This window comes from Acipenser ruthenus, chromosome 6 (assembly GCF_902713425.1).
Source record: "Acipenser ruthenus chromosome 6, fAciRut3.2 maternal haplotype, whole genome shotgun sequence".
NCBI classification, from domain to species: Eukaryota; Metazoa; Chordata; class Actinopteri; order Acipenseriformes; family Acipenseridae; genus Acipenser; species Acipenser ruthenus.
This window is the reverse complement of record NC_081194.1, coordinates 65,480,770-65,505,973: the sequence shown is the minus strand read 5'-3', so window position 1 is coordinate 65,505,973 and position 25,204 is coordinate 65,480,770. Positions and strand designations below refer to the sequence as shown.

At 35.7% G+C, this 25,204-nt stretch overlaps 1 protein-coding gene across 2 annotated transcripts; it reads left to right on the top strand.

Moving 5' to 3' along the window:
- The first annotated feature begins 278 nt into the window (after positions 1-278).
- On the top strand, positions 279-23,978 carry LOC131737319 (sialomucin core protein 24-like). Of its 2 annotated transcripts, none has more exons than XM_059025682.1 (6): positions 279-540; positions 3,104-3,190; positions 16,976-17,062; positions 19,507-19,566; positions 19,690-19,764; positions 19,959-23,978. In XM_059025682.1, exons 1-6 carry the CDS (start codon positions 468-470, stop codon positions 20,123-20,125), a joined length of 549 nt encoding a protein of 182 aa, XP_058881665.1. In that variant the 5' UTR covers positions 279-467; the 3' UTR covers positions 20,126-23,978. The 2 variants fall into 2 exon arrangements, with proteins under 2 accessions (XP_058881665.1, XP_058881664.1); XM_059025681.1 differs by having other exon boundaries at positions 282-540; positions 16,973-17,062.
- Positions 23,979-25,204: the final 1,226 nt, after the last annotated feature.

Here is a 25,204-nt window from a genome sequence, read left to right as displayed (position 1 = left end):
TCCAAAAGAAGTACCTTATCTTCCACTGGTAGCTTATTCCTACTTGATTTGTCATAATGACCATATATCATATATATATATAAAGACAAATAAATGTATTGCCTGGTATATTATGTATGTGACGAACGTTTTCAATGGAATACAGCAAGACAGTAGATAGACAGATAACAGGTTATTTTTACATAAATGTGTTACGCCAACACACCAAACAAACAAAACACGAAAAGGTTCAAATGGGCGTATGTGACCTGAAGTTAAACAATGCAGGCGGCCAGATACTCAGCAATCACAACTCACACCCTCCCTCTGCAATGAGTCAGTAAAAAGTGCCACATGACCTGGATAGCAGGAAGTAACGTACCGCTACACAAAACCAGTCTTCAGCAAGAATCAGACAGTCTGTTGCTTAAATTTTGCAGGATTATAGTCCAGTTGTTTTTATTTCAACTTCGTTAATATCACCTAAAATGTATCTGAAACTACTCTTTGTGGCATTGGCTCTTACCGCGCTGGGAAGTGCAACAACAGCCGAGGAACTAGGTAAATATTGTGTAGTCTTTAATTTTGGAAGTGTAGCAGTATAGTCCTCGCATATCCCACGCAGTATATCTACATAAGGGCATTTTCTTTTTTAGGTGTGAGGAAATTGGGTTTAAAATTTGATTTATTTATTTTTTTCATAGTTTTTGATACAATAGTTACGCTGTGAGAAATTGTATTTTTTTGTTGAAAAGTTATTAACTTGTAGAATAATAATAATAATAATAATAATAATAATAATAATAATAATAATAATAATAATGCAGTTCTATTTAAAAAGCAGTTGCATAGCAGATGTCTGTTTGATTTATGTGTACTTCTGCGTCGATGTTTAGACGATTACTGATCCCTACGGCCGGGTTACGTATTTATACGCACCAGGCAGTTTATGACAACGACCAAATCGACCAAAAGTTGGTCGATTTGGCTGAAAATGTGTACATTCCCAGTTTAAATTAATCGTGTCTTGAGAGCGGTTGTTCACAATAACCAAACTTCAGGGGGAAGAGAACATTCTAGCAACTGTTTAGGTTGTCTCGCAGATATTGCTGCTTCAGATAATATTCACAGAAACATCGACGTTATGCAGTTTACGACAACAGAATGTCCAGTCATCCAGTTATTTATTTATTTGTTTAATTTGAAATTCCAAACCAACGCCATTTGTTTGGGAGTGTTATCATTTTTTAAATACAGGTGGATAACCAGCTGACTCAACAGCCATGTGGCATGCTCGAAACTGGGGGGGGGGGGGGGGGGGGGGTAGTAGTAAGTCGGGGCTGAAAACAACCCTTGTCTAAAGAAATAGTTAGGTGTAGTGACGTGTGACATAGTTTGGGCTTTAGTCCTCTAGGCCCAAAGTCCATGGTCAAACCTTGTTTGTATCCATTTTTGGATCTGGGTAAATTTTAAAAACTGTAATCATCAATTTCAGAAGGTTCCTCTCTTGAATGTTTATGTTAAGACATGTCTTTTACTAGTTAGATTAACAGCCAGAGTACTAGGCTGTAATGTAACTAGTACAAATACTGAAGGGTCCTACAGTCGTGAACATAATTTTCTCACCATTGTAAACAGTTTTTTCATTGGCAGACCTTGTCTATGACAAGACGCTTTGTTAAATGTAGGCAACGCCTCAAATCAATTTAAAATCCAGAGCTTACTTTCTTCCTCCCTTCAGTCCTTGTTCACTGTGTGCTTAAAACTATACAGTGTAATTCAATTACAGTCGCCTATTTGACAAGAGAAACTCACTAGCTGAATTGTACAGGTTTGTTTTGATGACTGTATTTCCTTCAGATTAAATTTTTAATAATTAAAAAAAATGATGGGCTTTGTGTTTGTCAGTTGTCAGCATTGAACATTCTGTCCCAAATAGCATCATGAATGAGAAAAAAACAAAAAAAACAGGCAGTAAGTAATTGGTGCTGTTTATTGGAGCGAGATTGTGTGCTGTGCTTTGTCGTTCTAAATAAATTGTACAAAATGCATAATGCAAGTAAGCAATAAGGTACTTCAGGGTGTGTGACAGGGATGTCACGGTATAACATTTTGGCGGTATAGTAACCGTCAATAAATATACCACTGTTATCATCGTACCATGGTATAATGTCATTTTTTTGAAATGGCTATTTAAAGAAATACACTGGTCAAGTCATTTTTTAACAAATGACATTTTTTAAACTTATAGTTCTTGGTTTGTTCATTAAATTTTAAAGTAAAATATTACTGCCTATTTTCATCATGACAGGGCACAAATGAGTCTGCCTTTTTTAATCATCCTTTGTTTTCTGCTGAAGTGACAGGCGGAGTAGCGCTACCACTTCACAGTGGCAAGAAAGACGTTATTTGCATTACCCGGTCACTTATCAAACTGACTTTGCGGTTTATGGCTGGACAATGTGGAGAACTACTGGGCCTGTGTTAAACAATTACAAAAATGCAAGGCACAGCAGAAGAGGTGATAACTGGAATAATTTATGTGGAGAGAAAGGTACAGCAGGAATTGTCAAGATGCTTTTTTACTCTGCATCACAGATCACACAGCTGTGCAGGTGGGGCAGGAGATGCAAGTGACTGAAGGAGTACAGACATACAGTAGTCCAGGGGCTGCAGGCAACAAAACATCAATTTAACCACAAAAGGCTCTTATGAGCCACCCAAATCTTTTTTAAAAAAGCTGAAAGTTTTAAGATATTTTTTTAAAAACAATGCATTTTCAGAATGGGACAGGGAAGCTGTAGTTCTTGCAGAGTTCAGGGAGAAGGGGGAGAGCGATCAGACTGGCAAGTTTTGAATTTATTTGAATACTTTAGCTTTTTTTCACTACTTGAATTGGGGTCAATGATGTACAATTCAGACTCATTCAAAATCTCACCGACACTTCGGTTCCAAAAGGTCTACATTTACATACATGTGATTAGTTTTTTTTTATTAGCGAAAAAATGGCTGCCGGTTTTGTTTTTTTCAAAATTCTAGTGGCATATGGATATCTACCAGTGATTTGCCCCTTTTTAAAAAGAAGTTTAAAGTGTGTCTCCATTAAAAATTAATGTCTTTTCAGGTGGCTGTTACAATCAGACAAACTGTGCAGACTGCACAGAATTCATGTTTGCGAATGAGACTGCCTGTCAGTGGGTGAAGTGCAAAGGTGAGTAGTAACAATGGCTGCAGTAGTATCTTATGACTATTATATACAGACCCAGTGGTTCACAGAGGTTTTCATATATACAAAACATCTCAGTGTGACTAGCAAACTTAATTAGAATTAAACTGTTTGATGCATTTTATGTGACTGGTTGGCCCTATTCACAAGGTTTAAATAAATTACAAAAAATAAATCTTCATGTTCATTAGACATTCTTAGACTGTTGTTAAATAAGCTAGCAAACGTGTAGAACTGTTTTACAAATATCAAGCTGTTTTATTCAAAACAACAGACTTGACTTGCAGTACAATAAAACACAAAACAAAATGTTAGCAATGTGGATTGTGTGTTGTAAGCAGTCCTCATTTCACAGGTTGTTAACGGTTTAGATAGGGCTGTGCTTTTCTGCCAGGTTTATCCCCTCCCCCACATGTTTGTTTTTTGTGGGCGGGAAAGAGATGATGGCAGCTGGATAGCACAAAGCTGTAAAATGTTTGCGCTTCTGTAACAGTTATCTATAAATGTTTTACCAAGTATTTAATATGTTGTATATCAAGTATCTATCAGTACTTTTGACAACCAGTGAACCATGTACACTATTGGGACACAGGGTAAATAATGGTGTGTTTGTCTGTTCATCACAAAAGAATAATGAAATTGTCTCATTTTTCACAAACAATCAGGATGTTAAAATACATGAACCTTACTTTTGGGGATTCTTGATGTAGTCTACAGTAGCTGAGTGAGTTTAGTGTGTGTGTGTAGGGGGAGGGGGGTGGGCAGAATGCAGTTCACTTCATAATTTCTTGCAGTTCCTCTGAGTTAGTTTGTCAGCTGAAACCAATTGAGGACCAATTGCAAAGTCACTACATTTATTTAAAGCCGTTACGCAGCAGCATGTCGGGTATTTAAAGTGAGAGTGTTATCTGTTTCAATGTATTATGACAGAATGACCAAATAATAATAAAAATCATTAACAGTGCAGTGGTACCCCAAAGGGTTCCTTTACTGCCAAGACTGGTGCCATACTAATATGTTATTGTTAGAATTTATAACATTAATAACATTAATAAATCTCTGTGAAACCAGATATATACATTGAAAGGTAGTTGACAATTTAATATCCCCGTTTATTACTTTTGGACTTAAGAGCCTGTGTAAATGGAAAGCATAGAACACAAGAGCGAGGATCAGCAACATAGGAACCGTTTTATCCACAGACTTTTATGGCTGATTTTACTGACTGTGGTACCGTAGCTGTTGATCAGGCTTCGGGAAACCAGATGATAGTGTTGTTGCAGAATAAATGTCAAATAAGTAATACAAAAGATAAACAACAAGACACGTAAGGCGAATAAAAAATGCTTTTAAAATATTACAGACGTAATCATTTGGGACTGTAAATATAAAGATGGTGCTCTAAAATGAATAAACAATTCTGAATTGGCTGTAGTCACTTCACAATGGCTTTATTTAAATGAAGAAGAAAAGTAATATGGAAAGAGTTTTCACATCAGAAGGCATACTGATAATAATAAAAAATTGCATTTTTTTTTGTATCCTAGTAACTGATTTATGGTATGTTTTCAGTGCTGCAAATTATAATTTACAGTTGACTGCACACAGTGTGCCATATACTGTAACTGAAATCACTGATCTGTGCTGTTCTAGTGCCCTATAAAGTAAACATACACAGGTGTTTTTTTCATGCTATAATCTGAGGGGAACATAATACATGAGTTCCCTTCTCTCTAACTAGCTAAGACTATTATAGAAATAAACTATATTAAACTAGGAAGCTGTTGGAAGCTTTCCATCAGGGGAAAGGAATTCCAGTCTCTTGTCTGACCAGTATCTTTCTATCTTTCGTCAGCAATTTGAGAAGAAAAAAAAAGATTGTTTCATGGTTTTCAGTAAATTATTTTTTGTTAATTCCAAATGTCATCAGTCATTAAATGGACTATTGTTACTGTCTGCAACAACCATAGACAGCTCCAGTGATGCTAATGCTGACATTTACTGTTAAAGTGGTCTTCTGAATCTTTTACAGTATACAGTAATATTGCATTTTTCTTTTTTTTGTAAATTCACCGTCTCTTTTGAATATAAAATATATAAATACAACTGAACACTCATAAGTATTTGTAACAGAAACTAATACAATACATGAAAGGGGCACTATAATTACTATCCAACACTTTGTGAGAGGTAAATACCATACATGGGGGGGGGGGGAAAATGTTTTGAATGCCAATACTTTATGTTGTTTATTTTAGATAAAGTTGACAATTTTTTTTAAATTCCTGCTGTTGTATGGTCTTTGCAATAAACAAAACATCCATAAGCCCTCTTTCCATGCGTGTATCGAGGAAGTTTATAATTTGTTCAGTAAAATTGCTACAAAAATAGTACGACACATGGAGAAAAAAACAGTTTACCAATGCAGATTCTACCGAGTAAAAGAAGTTTCCCTGTGACGTTTATTGTCATCATAGCCTAATTTGCATGTGTCGCAAATGTTTTTTGCTTACTCCCATGAAATATATTCGCTAGGTGATTTTCCATTACATTTTTTTTTACTCTTATTAGTCTACTAAGTAAACACTCTAAAACTTGTGAGCCTCTATTCCTGTTGTAAGGTAGCTGTGTGATTTGTAAAAATACCTTTGTTCCTTGCTGCGATGGATCCCTGTATAGAAATTCCCCGTCAAGAACGCTTCTGTCTGGAAGACTCCTTTTGATGTTGCTCTGTCAGCTATCATCACCATTCAAATTATTACATGGAGACGGTGGCAGCAAAGACTAGTCCTGCTACAATTTTAATTATAATTGTAATTGACTCCACAAGCTGTAATTGATGCATAGGGTCCATTAAATAGGTTTAATTTAATTTTGAACCAGACTTAAACAAATTGCTGAAAAGAAAAAAAAAATCAGTTAAGGAGTGTCAATTCACACTCAAATAACTCGCATATGAGTTAAGTTTACAGCACTTTATTTACTAATGGTCTAAACAAAAAATAACTACTAAAAACAACTTTCTTCCACTTATGTTGTTAGCTTGTTAGAAAAAAAAAACTTTTTTCTTTAACATTTTCTTAAATAAAATAGCAGTACAAAAAAATTATTTTTTCTTTTTTAAAATAATTTAAAATAAATACCAACTAACAGGTAGAAAAGTTTAACTTAAAACTTGTAAACAAATCAAGGGACTTTTGCAATCATTACATGGCTACACAATATTGCTAGGTAATGCAAATGTTAATAAAGGAATATTGCAGCATTATCCTGTTGTTTCCTGTCATGTGCCGAGGCAACATCATACTCATTTTAATAATTTTAGAAATAACTGTTTCTTCTGTACTCCACGTCTGCCGGTTTGTTTTCTCTGAGGCTATTTTTTATGATCACTTGGGATAAGAGCATGTGCATTAGACAGTTTGATGTCACTTGAATGGCTAAGGAAGGGCGCTAGGAGAAGAAGTACATTTCTGCAACATTTTATTCGACATTTGCATGGAAAATTGTATTTCTGATTGACTCCCAAAATCTGAAACGGCATCGGTATGTAGATACGGCAAGCCGTGTTAACATTTAATCCTCAATTTCAAATATCAACAATTCTATGATTGGTATGTTTTGTTGATATCAGTAATACAATTTGATATCAACAATTCTCAGTATTATTTTTTTTATATCAAATATAGAATTGTTGATATCAAAAATGGAATTGTACATATCAGAAATAGTACCTTTTTATTTGTATACCAGAAATGCCTTTTTTTATATCAAAAATAAAATTGTTCATATAAAAAATTCAAATTCTTGATATCAACAATTCTGATTTTTGATATTAAAAATACATACTAATTAGATGACGACATCCAGTCTGTACTTGGCTTGTATGCTTCATTAGGGGTAATTTGAAAGCAGCAGGCAGACCTTGAGTGCATTAAGGCATGTTGTAGTTTTCAGGCTCATCCGATACAAATGCATTTTCTATAGATTGTTCGCAAAACATTGGTGATGTCACTAGCATTTTCATATATTCTGCAAAAGATGTGCTACATAGTACAAGAGAATCAATCAATCAATCAATCAATCAATCAGTCTTTATTTTATATAGCGCCTTTCATAGTGGACCACCATCACCAAGCGCTTTACAAGATGCAGTAACAACAAGAAAGTGATCATCTAATCAGTATGCATTGTTGATAACAAAAATTCCCATTGTTGATATCAAATTTGTTTTTTTTTTATGCCATGAATTAAATTTGAATTTCTGATATCAATAATTGTATTTCCTATCAAGAATTGTATTTCTGTCATTGCATCATTTTCCTTCTGATACATGTTAAAAGCACTATTAAGAAGGCAAATACTTTATATACTTTATAAAGGCAAATACTTTACACTATATTTAATATATTATGCTTTTTGGGGGGAGGGGGTTTTCAACCCATGGGAATATGCTGTAATAGTCACACCTCCATGTAGTATTTTAAAGACCCATTTTATACTGGCGCCTGAATGTGTCATTTTATAATTTTCAGGGCTTGAATTTCGACGCGAGATTGCGGGAATTGGGCATTTTCCAAGTTGCTCCTGCATTTCAGTGCGGGAAAATCCCACAGAGATATTTTAAGACACTAAGCTACTGTATTTTCCACCCAATTTAGAATGCCTGAAACGCTACAACAATCTATCAGGAAGTGGTTTCGGTGACAAAAGCACTGTGAGCCGCATTCTGAGTAGTTCTGGTTAAAATAAATAAATAAATAAAAGTAGTGCAGGACATTTGAAGTGTCACGAGACTTTATTCTCTCGTATGTGATTCTCAGCCGCTATCTTTAAGCATTATAGAAACTCAGTACACTGCAGTAAGTAAATAGTTTTGAAATAAAAAAGACAATATTAAGTCTATGTCTAGGTGTTTTGCAAGCGGTGACTTTCGCTTTAACTCTTAACTCATTATTCTTTTGGAAAAGCGTTTATTTTATTTTTTACATATATTCTCATCTCTACCACATAGTATGTCTGATCCTGTTGCAACTTACATAATATGAAAGGAAATTAAGCCTTTCATTTGATATGTTACATGCATGCAGTACAAATTATCCAGTAGTTAAACATACATAAATGAAAACAGGTGGAAATAAAGAGTGTAAAGAGTTAAAAAAAGAAATGGAGCGCTGGTTAAAAAGAGGAGCACCTTTTTCTTCTGCTGCAGCAAAAAGTCAAAATTTTGGAATCCCCCCTCCCCCCCATTAACTGTAGCATAGGCAGGAAATCCCCCCAGCACACAAAAATGAAATGCAAGCCCTGATCTTCACCTGCTGCGTCTGGTAGTTACAGTGGCTAAAATTAGTTAGATGTTTATGTTTTGAATAAAAGAAATACATTGAATAAATAGCTTAGATTTTTTAAAGTTGACATAGTACCACATCTTAAATATCTTGCATATTTTTGTAACCCTAATATTGAACTGTTTAAAAGGTTAAGTGTTATATGCAGTACAAAAATATGAACTGGTCTATTTATCACATTGAGACTGATGTCTTCCTTTACTAGTAGGGGGTGGGGACTAAACTTTACAAGCATTAAACATAAGAGCGTGATGTATGGAACTGTTAGGGCAGTATTCCACGGTGTATCCGATTTGGACATTCTGAAAACATTCCCTCTGCTCATAATTGAAGTGCTAGTGCTAGTTCTTGATAGGCATGGGTTAGTGTAGTCAAATACACGATTACACAGAAGAAAAAAAAAAACTATTTGAATGCATATTACATATTCGAATACATGAAAAAGACTTATATTCGCTACTGGTAGAAGCAAACAGGCCTTTTTTTTTTTTTTTAAAAGGCTGACGCTTGACTAGAGTTCAAAATCAATGTTAAACCCTGCACGTTCAGGTAAATGAGATTGTCATATTAAATGTAAGGACCCTAATTAATCATGAAATGCTTGTAACAGAAAAATTCTACAGTAAACATATTCTGTTTGAAATTGCCAGTTGCCAGTTTTGTTGCCTTGTTTTCAGCTAATGTTAACTGATCCCTTGCTTGAGTTCCCCTGTAATGACTGCACCCAGTCACTGTTGCTAGGCAGTCATGAAACAAATGGATATGGCAAGTGCTAAAAAGGAAGCCTAACTTTAGTAACTTTGAAATTAGAACGCTAATTTAGCTGTCTAAAAAGTTTTTTAAAAAGCTGTACTGGAAGATGTTTAAGAAAATAGGTTCCTGATTGTGTTCATGCCTTAAATGCCACAGCAGCATGTACAATTATTTCTGTATACCATTCTGGAGTGTATTTGCTGATGTACAAACTTTTTTAATTGTTCTCAGATGTGTTTTGAGCTTCAAAAAAGGTGTCTTAATACTGTTGAGGGACACAATAATGGAGTATGCAATACTGTATGGTGCAAGCCTTTAATACAATGTAAAATTGCTTAAAGGTCAGGGCTTGCTCGGATAATCTCTCAAATTAATAAATCCAATTCCGAACTTCATGTTTTTGCTTTAAGCTTTTACAGTATAATGCTTCGCTCATGTAAGAAAAGTGTTCAAACGGGAAAAGCAAGTGGAACAGGTCTCCAGACTGCAACTAAACAAAAATGGTCACCAGTGCAGCAAATTTTTTTTTTTTTTTTTTTTTGGCAACTGGGTGCCATTGGGTTCACAGTCCTGTAAGTTATATTTATTTTTATCACTTGTTTTTGCTGCTCTTTAATGAACTTATTTACTTTCTCACTCATACTGATGTATTGTTTTTAAATATTTTCATTTCTGTATTTCTTCTTAAATATGTTTTTATTTTATTTTCTCTTGTTCAGCGCTTTGAGGCAAATTTTTGTGGAAGGCGCTATATAAAAATAATGATTGATTGACTGATTTGGGGGGGGGGGGAGGGAGTGATGTTGAAATAGCAAGCAAACCGGAGCCTGAAGTAACAGCTACCTGATTTATGGCCACTTGGTCCTCCCTCAGCCACCTGCTTGTTCTCCAGCAAATTAACGGAGCAGGCCATTTAATGTGATGTATATCTTGTTTGTTTGAAGCTGCAGTTCTTGTCAAGAGCGCAGATGAAACATAAATGGCCAGGGAACAAGAGTGGGCACTGATCCATCTGTTCTGTAGCTAGTATTAGAGAGTTTAATCTAACCTTGATGCATAGTTGTATTTATCACTAGTAACCAGAACACCTTGTTATGCATATCCAACATTACAGCTGTATTATCTGTTTAGAAGTGGACAAGACAATTTGAATTATTTAGTTTTTACCAACCAATTTTTGGAGTTTGTGGTTAGTAAACTGATTATTTTCTAAATTCTGCTGTGTAGTGCTTGATTGAGGTGGGGGCAAATGCTTGACTTTATTTGAAATAATAGTCACAGTTCTTATTAACACCGTGCAAGTTTAAAAAAAAAAAAAAAAACTATTACAGTCAATGCACTGTGTGGTTCTGGTGTGGAAATGCATGCAGGGCTGCAGGTCATCTAATCCAGAACTGGAGGGAGTGTGTGAGGAGGGTGCTGTTTTCAGTACGGCTATGTACAGATGTACTCTGTGCAGCCAGTACCCTCCTCTGTATTTATTTAGCTTTATTTTCAGAGAAAAAACAAAACATTGTTTCAGGGACAGCTGATGCAAGAAAGGCACTGTAGAGCAATTTGGCAGACAACAACAATAAACCATGGGCAAGAGGATGGTAAAGCGTCGTTTGCACAGCAGATTTACCGAGGTGCTGTAAAACTAAACAATACTTCAGTCTGCTCTGTTCAGATGCCCCAGTAATAGTGATATGTAAACCTTAGCCGAGTCAGATACCCCAAGGGCTATGGAATGTAAGTAAGTTATGTGTTTATAGTAGCCAGACAAACTCAAGGTTATGGAAAAAGCTATATTGAAAAAGACTTTGAACATAAAACAGCAGGGCCACATCTACTCTACTGTAACTCACCCAGTATTAGTGTACTTGTTTTATTTGCTGCTTCTAATGTACAATTCACAAACCCTCATCTGCATTGTAAACCTAGACCTCATTTATGGGCACTTCAGTTTTTGTATTTATTTCTTACAAACGGTTAACACATCACCTGCTCTTGCAGGGTTCAACAGTATCCACAAAAGCAGTGCTTCACATGCCCTCCACACATGTGCAAGATCTGTGTGCTTTTTGTCATCATTTTGCAGGGCGGTACATACTGCAACAGTAAATTAGGACAGCTCATGTTTTAACATTGAAATATAAGTAGTAGAGTTAAAATTAAAAAAAATTAAAAAAAACACCAAAAACACTCATTTTGTGGAAGCATTTTTTTTTTTTTTTTTTTAACTAATGAATACTACTGTAGTAATTTTATAAGAATAGATTTAAATTCAGGAGCAAAGTCCACATTTTGTTGGCCCTGTTGCTGGCCTTAATTAGGTTAATGTTTCACAGTACTATCTGATTTTAAATCTACATGTAAACTCTTGAATTGGTATGTTGAGTTACTTGGTTATTTTGTCTTCATCATAGACTGTTGTATTGCTTTCCTTAGCTTGGCTGTTAGAATTTTCTTTACTTGTTAAAGTGTTTCAGTTGTAGCCTAATTTGTGCTGAATTGTCTGCTCTGCTTGGTTTTATTTGCAATTAAATGAGGTTGTGAATAATGTGTGTTCTGTTTGCTTTTTGAGCTGGAGAGCTTTTATAGAAGCGACACCTACACTCCTATTCCAACAGTGTAACCTCTGATAAAGAAGAGACATGTTAACAGTGTAATAAAAAAGGCTCAGAATGGGGCTCATTGCAGTGTTTGTCAGGATTTGTTTTTATCCGGCTCAGCACAAGCTTCCAGAATGCACTGCTTCAGAGGGCTGCCATTTTGACTATTCATTTAAAGCTGGTCCTTTGCTAGTCAAATTGACTTAGAGGGAAAAAAAAAAACATTGAAATGTGAAGCCGACTTGGAAGCACCACTGAGCTCCTCCAGGTTCATAGATTCTTAGGCCCTGTCCACACTACATAACCGATCTTGAGAACTGTACTCAAAACATTTTAATTAATCCATCTTAAAGCATTCACACTAAAGTACCATTTCATGTTTAGCTAGGCTTAATGCGTACACACTATTAAAATAGTCAGGTTACAGTTCCTAGCAGAGCAATGGACTGTGGGACTAATATGACATTATCCCACCATGCACTGTATTTTATGTTTACAACCCGGCAAATATGGAGCCCGTGCCCATGCACTACCTGGTGTGATCTAATTTAGAAGCGGACTCGAGACTACCCCCTGAGGTGGTCTCGAGTCCAGTTGTCGAGTATGGTATTAAATGCTGCGCTGTGTAGACACTAACTGTTTTTAGCACTTTTAAGCCAGTTTAAAGGCAACTAATACAGTTTAAAGTAGGGATGGGCAACGATATGAAAATTGTATATTGATATCGTGCACGTATTTCAAAGCCTTCCAAAACACAGAAAACTATAAAAACACAATTGCAATTTGAAACATATACATATAGACATTAACAGATATTTACATAAGAAAAGCAATACCTTACTTTTAACTTAGTATCTTAATGTCCATGGAGAAAAACAAGGTCTTGTTATATTGTTTTACTAGTCCATGCCATCATCAGCTACCTCAAAACCGAAATATTTCTATACTGTACTTCACTGCGCAGACTAGCCAATCCGGAAGTAATTAAATCTTCTCTAATGCATAACACATCTAAAAGTATTAAGTACGGTCTCATGCTGAATGATGTATTTTGGTCTTTTAAAAGTACATCTCATTTATAATACCGAAAACTGACATTTTAAAAATACATTACTAGTAGCATAAGTAATCACATGGAAAAAATACAATGAACCACTGACTCATGCGCAAAAATGCAACATGCAAAAAGCATTTGGTACCTTGTGAGCACTTTCTGAATGGAAGAAAAAAAATCCTGTTTATTATGTTTGTTTGTGTTTTTAGGTGTGTATCACTTTAAAAAAGACGATCCTGTTTCTTAATTAGCACTTTTTGAAAACAGGATATAGTTTCTGGTAAGGGCTTGGCTGGTAAGAGGAAACAGGTGAAGAAACAGGAGTAGAGCACACAAGAGAGGGTACACAGGTCGTGGATTTGTTGTTTTTTCTTGATTTTATTATAGTTATTGAATGTTTTAAATACATGTGTTAATCTGGCTCTTAGAAAAATCAGTGGAATAAAATGGTTAAATAATACTTTGTGTGATGTTTGCCTGTATTAGCAATAAAGTCTCTGCAAGTGTACGTGATTTTTTTTTTTTTAATCCCACTATATCGTGATATGGAAATTCTTATCGACATAGACATCATATCAAAATATCAATATTGGTGCCCACCCCTAGTTTAAAGGCATAGTGTGGACAGGGCCTTATTTTTAATAGGATGTATAGGGCAGTGGTCCCCAATTATTTTCCACACCGGGCCACTTCAGGTGGTGACCGTAAAGCCAAGGGCTGGGCCTGAGCTTGCTGTGGAGTACATCATTCCCCAAATACAGTTATGTTTACTCTGAGTATATTTTATGAAAACAGTAGAAAATAACCAGTTAAATGTTATCACTGAAAAAAAAAATAGGCAAAAAACTATAAATACTGCTCTATCAGGAAATATATTGTGATAAACATTTAAGCCCATTTTATTTACATTATGTTTAAAAAAATAATAAACACTGCAGGGGTTTATATAATTCTAAATATCTGTGCTGCAAATATCACACAATCTAGCAGTTTGATGGAGTTTCAATTTGTAGCTTTACATATGTGCTTGGAAAACTCACCGGTTAATGAGAAGTGGCAGCGGTGACCAGATGCAAGCCTTCTGAAGTCTGGTTGGTAGGATGTGGTGGCAATACGCAGGCACTGGTGAAGATGGTCACCTGTGATACGATTTTGTTGCTTATTTTTGATTTTTTGATTCAACATAGAGAAGCCAGGTTCACAAAAAATCAACAAGAAAATGGCAAGTTTTCTGGTTGATTTAAACTTGTCTCAGGGATAACGCTGACCCAGGATTCACAGGGATTAACATCTTTGAGCCTGGCTTGCAGTACTTCTGCATTGTGAAGCTCGACCATTTCTAGTTGGAGAGATCCCTCATCCAGTGTAGAAAGCAGCTGCATTGCTTCTGCAGTCCAAGGTCAATTTGCAGAAACTGAAACGTGCAGTAAAGTCTTCAGTTAGCTTTATCATGAATGTGTGCATGACATTATCTGCAACGGCTTTACAGTGTTCACGAAGTTTAGGGAAATGGACCGTCCTTCCAGACAGCAAGTCTGCTTGAAGCGTTACAAAAAGGATATTGCTGCTCTAGAAAGAGAGCGACCAGAATTATCCTGGGTTTAAAAGGCATGTTGTATGCAGACAGGCTAAAAGAATTGAATCTGTTCAGTCTTGAACAAAGAAGACTACGCAGTGATCTGATTGAAGCATTCAAAATTCTAAAAAGTATTGACAGTGTCGACCCAGGGAACTTTTTCGACCTGAAAAAAGAAACAAGGACCAGGGCTCACAAATGGACATTAGATAAAAGGGCATTCAGAACAGAAAATAGGAGGCACTTTTTAGGAGGCACAGACAATTGTGAGGGTCTGGAACCAAATCCCCAGTAATGTTGTTGAAGCTGACACCCTGGGATCCTTCAAGAAACTGCTTGATGAGATTTTGGGATCAATAAGCTACTAACAACCAAACGAGCAAGATGGGCCGAATGGCCTCCTCTCGTTTTGTAAACTTTCTAATGTTATGAAACACAGTCAGTTTGTCTCGAAAGGGGACTACAGCCTCATAAAAGTCACCAACAGTATGATCCCAGCCTTGAAGTTTAAGGTTAAGCTGGTTTAGCTGTGCAGTGATGTCACATAAGAAAGACACTTTTGCCATTGCTGCCCTGTCATTTACAAACTCAAGCAAGGCCTTTTGGCTACTGCATAAATTTACAATCACATAAAAACACGGAATACACATTTAAAACTCTTCACAACATCATACACATACCACAGGGCTTCTTCAGATAGTGGAACAAAACATTTTTTAATTGACGATGGAAAGTCTCTGAAAGTCCCATCGGCAGTGCATTCCAATCTGAAACTGCAGCAAAAGCAAAAGATTTCCTTCCAGTAGCACTTTTTACCATCAGTATTTTAAAATATGTGGTACCACAAACATTTCGTAAGAACTAAGAGAGTCCTCCCCAAGCACTTCCACGTGCCTTATTGTGTCAGAGAATGGAATCTGTTTAACCAGATCTATAGTTGATTTTCCCGTTTTTCTCATCATTACTGAGCACTTTATGCAGCATTTGTATTGCACAGGCCTTAACAAGCACCTCTTCAGTGAATTGTTTTTTGCAAGAAGCCGTGCTACCCGAAGGGATGCTGATGTCCCATTTTCCTGTTAGGATGCTTTTCGACTGATCATAAGGGTAGAACGCATGTAAGAAGAAAGCTAATAAAGCTTTCAGTTTTTTCTTTGCGTTTTGTAGATTTCAAAGGAAAGATGTCCTTAAAATGACCGTGTTTCATCTCAAAGTGCCTCTGGATGTTTGCAGCTATGCAGACTGAAACCCTTTGAGAGCACATTAAGCAGGCTGGGTTTGCATTCTCGTGGTCTGGCAAAATAAACAAATACTCTTTTGTCCACTCGCAATTAAACTGCCGATTTTCACTATCAACTTTGCGCTGTTTGGAAGCCTTTTTTTGTTTTGTTTTTGTTTTTTTTTGTTTTTGTATTTTACATAACTGTGATAACTGCTCCTCTCCGTGTACATTTCCGGGCTCCAACATTTCCTCAACTGCAGATACACCCTCTCTCACTGTCACTGTATCTGACATCACTGGAGAACTGATTAGGACGTTCTGTTCTGTGCAGTGATTGGCTGTTACCGCGGAATAGTCAATAGGCTTTGCTGAAAAACACCCCTTCTCTTGCACTTTCCTCAGGTGATGTCAAAGACAACTCATTTATTATTCTAAATATAGTATGATTTGAACAGTGCAATATCTGATCATAGTGCAGGCCATGAATCAGGCTTTCAAGGGCCTGATGTGGCCCGTGGGCTGTCTCTTTGGGACCACTGGTATAGTGCATATAAAAAAAAAAAACACAAACAAGGAAACTAGGAAATGACAATCTATTGCATATATTGACTGTATGATAATCTTGGGGTATATGGCGCTGTCTAACACTTCTGTTTTTAACTACTGTTCATGAATGCTTATCTGGCTTCTTACTTTCTTTCACTAAAGAGGACCACAAGCTGCTGTCCTGCTTTGATAGCAAAGGTTTATTTTTTAAAGAAATTCTGAGTGGATTCCAAATTATCAGACACTTGCCACAGGAGTGCTACATTTAATATTGACCAAAACTAAAGGGACCTTGCTCTGTTTTTATCTCTTATCTTTGTTTTTTAGTTTTTTTCACGTGCATCCATTTTTATGTTAGGCTTCCGATTTACTGATTTTGTATATATCTGTCTATAAAAAAAACCTACTGAACCTGACATACTAGAATACACAGCACTGTACATTAAATATGTGTGTGTGAGATATATATATATATATATATACATATATATATATACATATATATATATATATATATATATATATATATATATTACACATTTAAATATGTATATATATATATATATACATTTAAATATGTACATTTAATTTATAAATAAATACATTTTAATGATCTCTTTTTTGTCTTTAATCTGTGCAGACATGTAAACCGGATTACTTTCTTTTTTTTATAGCAGTAAACTCCTCAATCACAGGTTCCTGTATGAATACAACTGCAACCATCGGCACAAATTGCACAATTGTTAACGCGACCTCTTGCACAGGTAAGTCCGCAAGATGTTCTCACTTCAGTTTTAATATCACTGAGGGGTTGATGTACTAAAGTGTTGTGGCTGTCACAATAGTCGCAAACCAGTCGGAAGTCTAGGGTGAAATGTACTAAACAAGCACAATGCTGTTAGCGACTTTTTAGGGAATGCTTTGCGGCAGCAGTTTTTCTTTTTCTATGAGCGTTCCTGCATAAATTCGCTAAAATGGGGTGGAAATAGTGCAAATCAGGGTTCTCTTATATTATAATGAGATGTACTAAAGCTGCCGGTAATTGCGACATTTACAATTGCATCAATTTGTTAAGAACTTTTGAAAGCACGTTTTAAACAGTCACAATTGTTGCTGGCATTTCCCAGTCTGCTTTTTCTCATGCGTTGCCATTTGTGCTCAATGTACCTAATTTTCCCTAAAAGCAGGGTGTACTTATAAGACATTTCTGGTTTCCCCAACGTGTTGGGAGCAATGTGCCACCAACCCCTCCAGCTCATTCTGAGCATCTGTATAGGACCATGGTCTACTTTGTGTTAATTGTCTAGGCTACTAAGTAGGCCAAGTTAAAAATAATAATTATTAAAATAAAATTAAAAACCCACAAATCATTTAGTTTCATTTTAAAATAATCTTTTATTCTCATTGTACACCAATGGTTACAACGCAGCAGCATGATTTATTTTGTGTTACCAGTAGCCTACAGGCTAAAGTAAAAAGAAAGTGCTCTAGGTATTCATTTGATTTTACTACTGTACTGTATAAAGTATAAGCCTACTGTATAGATTTATATTTTTACATAAATATAATGTGTAGCCTACCCTACATTAGTGTTGTTTCAGCACAATGATTTACATTTAAAATACATTGAGCATTATAAATGTATGTGTGTGCATTTTTATCGTATTGTTTTTAAACCTGACACCTCCTTATGCCAGACAAACATGTCCAGTTTAGCAAGGGTCTACTGTATGATTATGAAAGGCTTTTTGATAGAAACATATTTTTTATTTGGGGGTGAAGGTGGGGGCCCCACTATTTGAATCTGATGGGATTAAACTGCCTTTCATTTTTTGATATATATATATATATATATATATATATATATATATATATATATATATATATATATATATATATATAACCGTATTAAAATATGAAGACGGAACAGAATGCATTGTACAGATGACCTTTACATTTAACAAAAACAACATTATTTTTATTCTTGCACCCTTGCATGCATAGATGTTATCCTCTGGGCACCCTCTGCTGCAGCAAACCACAACTCAACTCCCACTATTTATTCGAAACAATGCTGCACGACAATCGCAATGCTAGAGATCTCGATAAGCTCACACAACAAATATTTAAATGAGTATATTGTGGCTTTTTTCATGCAATCAATGAATCAATCAACCAATCAATCAATCTTTATTTAGTATAGCGCCCTTCACAATAGAATTGTCACAGAGCGCTTCACAGGGCGATAAAAAAAAAACAGTACATTGTCAATTAAAAACAGAATCCAGCATCCAGCAGGCAACAAGAATAAAAAGTTAATACAATAAAACAGTAACATATTTTCTCTTCGTACATACTACAAAGTATGTTTGTGCTGTGACTGGCCCATCTTAGTACATCTACCGCTGAGTCATGTCGGTATGCTTTACCAGCTTGATTGAAAGATTATGCCTCTATTAACTGTGTTGTGTTGTGTAGTAAGCACACTGATCAAGTTGACTAGTTAGAACACCTCCCTAATTGAATCTTAGGCTGTGTCCACACTACATAACAGAAATCCCATTTTGGGATATTGGAGGTTACACAAAAAATGTAGTTTGGTATTCCAGCATCCACACTTCTGACAAACCACACTACCTGCTGCAATCTAACTTGGAAGCGGACTCGACACTACCCACTGAGGTGGTCTCGAGTCTGTTTCTCAAGTACGGTATTGAGCGCGCTGTAGTTTAGCTGCTAACTGTATTTAGCATTTTTAAGCCGGTTTAAAAGCAAGTAATACAGTTTAAATTCATAGTGTGGACAGCGCCTTAGACCACTCAAGACTAACTACTTTATAGCCTGAAATCAGAAATCCAAGGTCCTGACAACTATGTGGATATTTAATAAAATGTCTCTCTTAAGAGGATGAGTAGAGGTGTTAAGGGGTGATTTGATTAGCTTGTATCACGCCAGGATAAACCACCCCTGGACTTTATTATAGCATTTTACAGTGCTGGATTTAATCAGCTACCTATTTTCAATTTGTTCCAAGATAACCACATATGGTGGTTGGTGCAATTTCCTTGTGCTGTAAAATGCTCCAGCTGTGGGTTATAACAACATATTGTGTGTGTGTGATACAGTGTGCGTGTGTATATACAGGGTGATTAGAAAGTTGACACACGTTGATGTGGTAAACTTACTTTTTTTTTTTTTTTTTCTTCAGCCAATTCAACCACGGTTACTCCACAGACTGTGACCAACTCTACTTCTGTAGTGACATCAGGTAATTAATTAGTCCTCGTTCACCAGTTTGGACCCTTTAAAAAAATATCTTGCAGTGCTGTTTTACAGATTACATATTTTAAAATGTATGGTGCTATGTTTTTTTTGTTTTTTTGCTTTACAGCTCCTTTGAACAAGACCACCACTGTTCCGGCTCGGACTACAACCACCTCACACAATACCACCAGTCCTACAACAGGCAAGTACTGCTCTCATCCATAACCACAGGGCACGCAATCTTAAAATATTTAGAAATACTAAAATAAATGAGTTTCTGGCAAGAAACATGCTTTAACAACTGTGTATTCAGTTGGTTTAGGAAACTGCATGACTGATGCTGTTATGGAGTGTAGACATTTTGTGATTGACATGCTGTTATTTTCCTTATCGCAGCCAAAACCAACTCAACAGTGATCCCCACCACAGCCCCCCATAAGAAGTCCACCTTTGACGCAGCCAGCTTTATTGGGGGCATCGTGCTGGTGCTGGGCCTGCAGGCCGTCATCTTCTTCCTCTACAAGTTCTGCAAATCCAAGGACAGAAACTACCACACCCTCTAAGAGCCCAGCTCATCCAGCGGTGGCAGTCTCTGTATGCACTGCTTCCAAATGTCAGCCACACCCCCTCAGTCCTTCCAAACAGTGTTTCTGCAGAGTTCGAACAGCCTCTTTGGTATGCCGTGAATGAGTTGTTCTTGCGGTTGATCACACAGTGTAATTGCCGGAGTGCCACAGGTAACTAGTTCATGCTGTGTTATGCGTGACATAATGTGGCTGTTAGGAGAGTTCAATCTTAGGTTCTTCTATAGTGAGGTTTCTTTGTGGTAGACTGCCTAATCTTTTATTATTTAAGGTTTTACATCTTTTTTGGGAACACTATTTAAAACCGACTGATTTAAAAAAATAATAATAATAATTAACAAAGGAACATTGTTTAATAGTTACCCCCCCTTCGAACTGTTAATTGTCAAGAAGCAGCAACTTTCTTTTCGACATTTACAATTGTAAGACCACTAAATGAAACTTTTCTGGCTTCAATTTGTGAGGATCTCAAAAAAGCAATGCTGTATCTTCCCTACCACTCTAAAACAAATAATCATAATACCAAAATACTACATTTGATTTTGCTTTTAAAAAAATTTACTCCTGAGCTGTATTTGAATATGTTAACCAAAAATGGCAGTTTAATAAACTGGGTGATTTAACTTCTCTTCCTGATTTGAAAGGGGGGGGGGGATGCATAAAACAAACAAACAAAAAAAACAGATGTACTGTAGGTGATCATTGATTTAATGTTAACTAAATAACATGTAAAACTAAAAATAGAGAGACGTGCCAGTCAGACTAGTGAATCCCTGTGTGTTGAAGTTGACAATCTTACAATGTGGTTAATTACCATTATTTACCAACAATTACAGTTTGTACAGTGGAGCTGCCAGCTGATTTTTTTTTTTTTTTGTTCAGGCCCTTGGACTCTGCACAACAAAAGGGAATACATTTTCCCCAGAGTTTAGCCACACTTTATCAAGGGTCTTTCCTCTGAAGTGCAATTTTGCACCAAAATACAAAATAAGTTGTTAATGTTACAAAAGCAGTATCCAACAACTCATGAGGTTAATTTAATAACTCAAAATTGTGTGCCAAGTTGTTTGTTCCTAGTATTGTTAGTTTTATATTCTCTTTACTAAATATAGTTTTATATTCTCTTTACTAAATAAAGTGATACAGACACCACTTTGACAAAAAAGATCTTCATAAACCTGATGAATCTTTTTTTCATTCTGTTTTTTGTTTTAAAGACAATCTAAGTTTATGTCAGAGTCCAGTAATTTAATACCCATATGTCCAGGTCTTGTACAGAAAGCATTAGTTCCCTCTGTCTGTTTTTCTTTCAAACCTGAAGTAATACAAACTAGATGAGTAGTTAAGTTTTATTGGGTGGTGGGAGGGGGGGAGAAATAAAAACTGCTGCAGGTTTGGCATTTAAAAAGAGAATGTAGGGGATTTATTTCCCCTTGAGCTTTACATTGGCGTTTAATAATCTTTTAATATTATATTCTTTCCACTAATGCAATAAAACTACCTTTTAATCTGAAGTAAGTTTCGCTGTTGTGTGGAAACAAACATTGCTACGTTCAAAAGCAGGGTGTTTCTAAGGTTTACGTTTGACCCTCAAATCTGTTTAAGACCTTGTTTATCTGTTTCTGCACATTAGTAAGTGATTTTGTTTTTTTAAAACAGCTACAACTTGCTAGATAAAAAAAAAAAAAACCGTGAATTAGATCAAGTGAAGGATTTGCTGAACAGAGCTTATCAAAAGTTCATACTGTTTTGCACTCCTTGTAGTATGGAAACAATCGGCTCAGGTATTTTGCAAAGAGCACATAAAAGCTGTTGAATTGCATCATGTGAGCTCATGGTTACAACTGTGTCGGGTTTGGACACGTATATATGAAAATTTAGCAACAATTATTTTATTTTAAAAAAATTTGATACTTCTATGCTGATCAAGTATGAGCGATTGCACTGGATGGGTTGTGCATTATTTTATTTGTTATCACTTTGTATTGTAGTAAAAAAAGCTGCCACCAAAATTCCTGAGTGCTTTACAAGTAATGCCATTTTGATTTAGTTGCCAACGTATAACAATGATTTGTACAAAATATAATAAATATGACTAAATAAATGACGGTATCTTTCTGCCAATCCTGATTTAAAAGTGTGTAGTTTCAGAACATTGATTACAAGTGTTGTTTGCTAATCATTTTACTTGTGTTGGTCACCACTGACCTTCTGCGTTAAAACTTTAAGGTTTTTGAATAACCCTTCACATTTTCTTATAGATTAGGCAAATTACAGAAGTGAATACATCTAATTGACTGTAATAATGATCATGACCAAAGAAGTATTTGTGGTCTTTTTATATGTAGCATGTGAATGAGGTAGTATATTTTTGCCTACATTTAGCCTACGTTTGCATGTCTTGAACCTATAATATGAATGTTTTTGTTTTTATGTGGGGTTTGCTGTGAGTGCCTAGCACATCCATTCTACAGAATGCCAGCATCAAACTAGCAGATTACAAACTCCCAGTCTTGGTGCCTTGATTCAATAAGCCACTGCCTGTACATAACTGGCCTGGTTACAGCATTATTACAGATGTTTGCCATAGATGGAGGTCTTGCTCTTAACTTTGACGACCTGATAACAATAAATTACTTTAAAGGTGGTGCTGTTTTTTCATTTGCAGTATTTAATTCCAGTACCTGATTAGATTTACTTACATAGCAAACGGGGGGTCATAGTACTGCTGTTGTCTGAAAACATTATAACCTCCCTTGCATTTACTTATTTTACTGCAATACAAAAAAGAGATGTTACACTGTTAGATACAGTATGATTTGAATAACCTTGCTACATAAAGGGCCCTGTTTTAATTATCTATAGAGTGGCTGCATTTGGCTGAAGTTTAGATAAATTGAAAAGATTCTGAGTGTCTGAACATCTTGGGGGTCCAAACAAGGATGCAAACACTTGGTTTTCAATACGTATCCCAGTGTGATGAGAAATCTTCAAGCATCTTTTGGCTATTGCAGGTTTTGAGGTAAATGGAAACAAGGCATACATGTGCATAGAATCCAGAGGCTGGATATACTTGCTCTTAAGACTTGTTGCATGAAACTGGTTATTCTTGGGTGCAACAAAGCATATAAGTGCCTTAAAAAATACTTTTAAAAAGCCATTTATTTGAAGCGTGGAAATAAAATAAGACAAAAGAAAAGGTTATTTACAGGAGAATTACACAAGTGATTATTTTTTTTCTTCTGAAGTGCAGTCATTATGTACCACTTGCCTTTACCACAGTGTGGCTTGCTCTTCTCAAATTGAGCTGAAAGTACCCACCATATCACAAACACAGTGATGCACCTGGTCAATCAGTCAAATTAGAATACACTTACTGTAACTGGGGTGGTTCGTCCTAATTTCCCTTTTAAAAAAATAAATGTAATAAAAAAATTAATATATTGTGTGTGTGTGTGTATATATATATATATATATATATATATATATATATATAAATATATAATTGCACACTTTTTTGTAATGACTTAAGTTTTACTTTTTGATGCTTTACTGGCAAGAGTAAAGTGGTCTACCCTTAAGCCAGTAACTGGGTCCACATTTGATTCGGTGCCTACACTGCATCTCACACTTCTGAATCACTTCCTGATACGGTTTTGTAGCTGCATAACCTACCTAATGATAACGAGTTTGATACTATTTTTGCTGTATTTAGTTGTTTTTTGTGGGTTTTTTTCTAAGTGTCTTGTTTTTCCACTATCCAATGTCACTTTGAAATTGAGGGTGTTTAAAATAACAATAATAATAAATTGTTTTTGGACATTACAACAAAGTGGTTCTTACTGTGTCTTATTTCACTAAAACCATTTTTTTCTTGTTAAAGTTAAACCTTTTGTAGGGCAGAACTGGTCATACAGTGGTACTGAAATGTGCTTTTATTTTCCACAAATGAGAACAATCATAATGAACAAAACCAAAATCGCAGGCTTTGAAACTCCAGTCGTTTTTGGTTCCCTTTTGTATGTACTTTTAGTTTTACATGCTGACAAGTATTAACAGTTTCAAATTTACTTAGTCTCATTATTTATTTATTTAACACACTGACTTTTTTTTTTTTTTTCATTAAAAAAATAAAGCCACAAACATTTTAACAATTCTGGCACATTTACAGTATAAAGAGTTCATGGAATAATCCAACAGTTATTTTCATTTCCACGTTCATTGTTGATTGAAATAAAACAAACTAATAGCTGTTGTTCATACAAATGTGATTCTCTTTCTGTGATTTGGATTTTCATTTGAAATGTTATAACCAACCTAATTATTTGTACAATACTACTATAAGAAGTATTGTAAAGAAGCTGCATAATTACAATACATGCCAGAAATCCTTCCTTATTTACAAAAGCTACACTATGCCCCAAATTTCCACACTTTGTTGTTTCATAAGACATAAGGATGCATTTATTTGCTTTGGGTGTAGGAGCTGGGCTTGTCAAAGCAGTGTAAATAGGAATGCCATATGATAATGAGTTTCTCACTGAAATGAATCATGAGCTGATCTGTTCTGGACGGGAGAGAGATGCGTCGATGATGGATGTGAAGTGAAAAACTATATTTCACCATTTGCATGGTGCACCGATTTGGGAATGTGACAAGAATTCAGGGGAAAAAAAAGTTTGATGGGTTATGCAAAATGGTAAATGTATACAAAGTTTGGTTAATGAATCAGAGTGCTAAAACACTGGAGAGGAATCTGTTTTGACAAGCTAGAAGCTAGAAACTTCTCAACCAACCAACTGGTTAATCATCATTTTCTAACACTGATTTCACTATTACTATCTTAGGTCCATAACAGTCAAAGCAAGATTGCTAGTTTTGTAGGCACAGATCCTCATTTAAACTTTCTGTTTTAAAATTCTTACATTTCTTACATAGTGAGGAGTAAAATAATTGATGGAAGGTACATTAGCCCAAGAGTTCAGCGAGGCATGTAGTCCTGACTTTAAGCTGGGGGATCAGGACTGCATTTCCCATCATACACTGCGCTAACTCTGG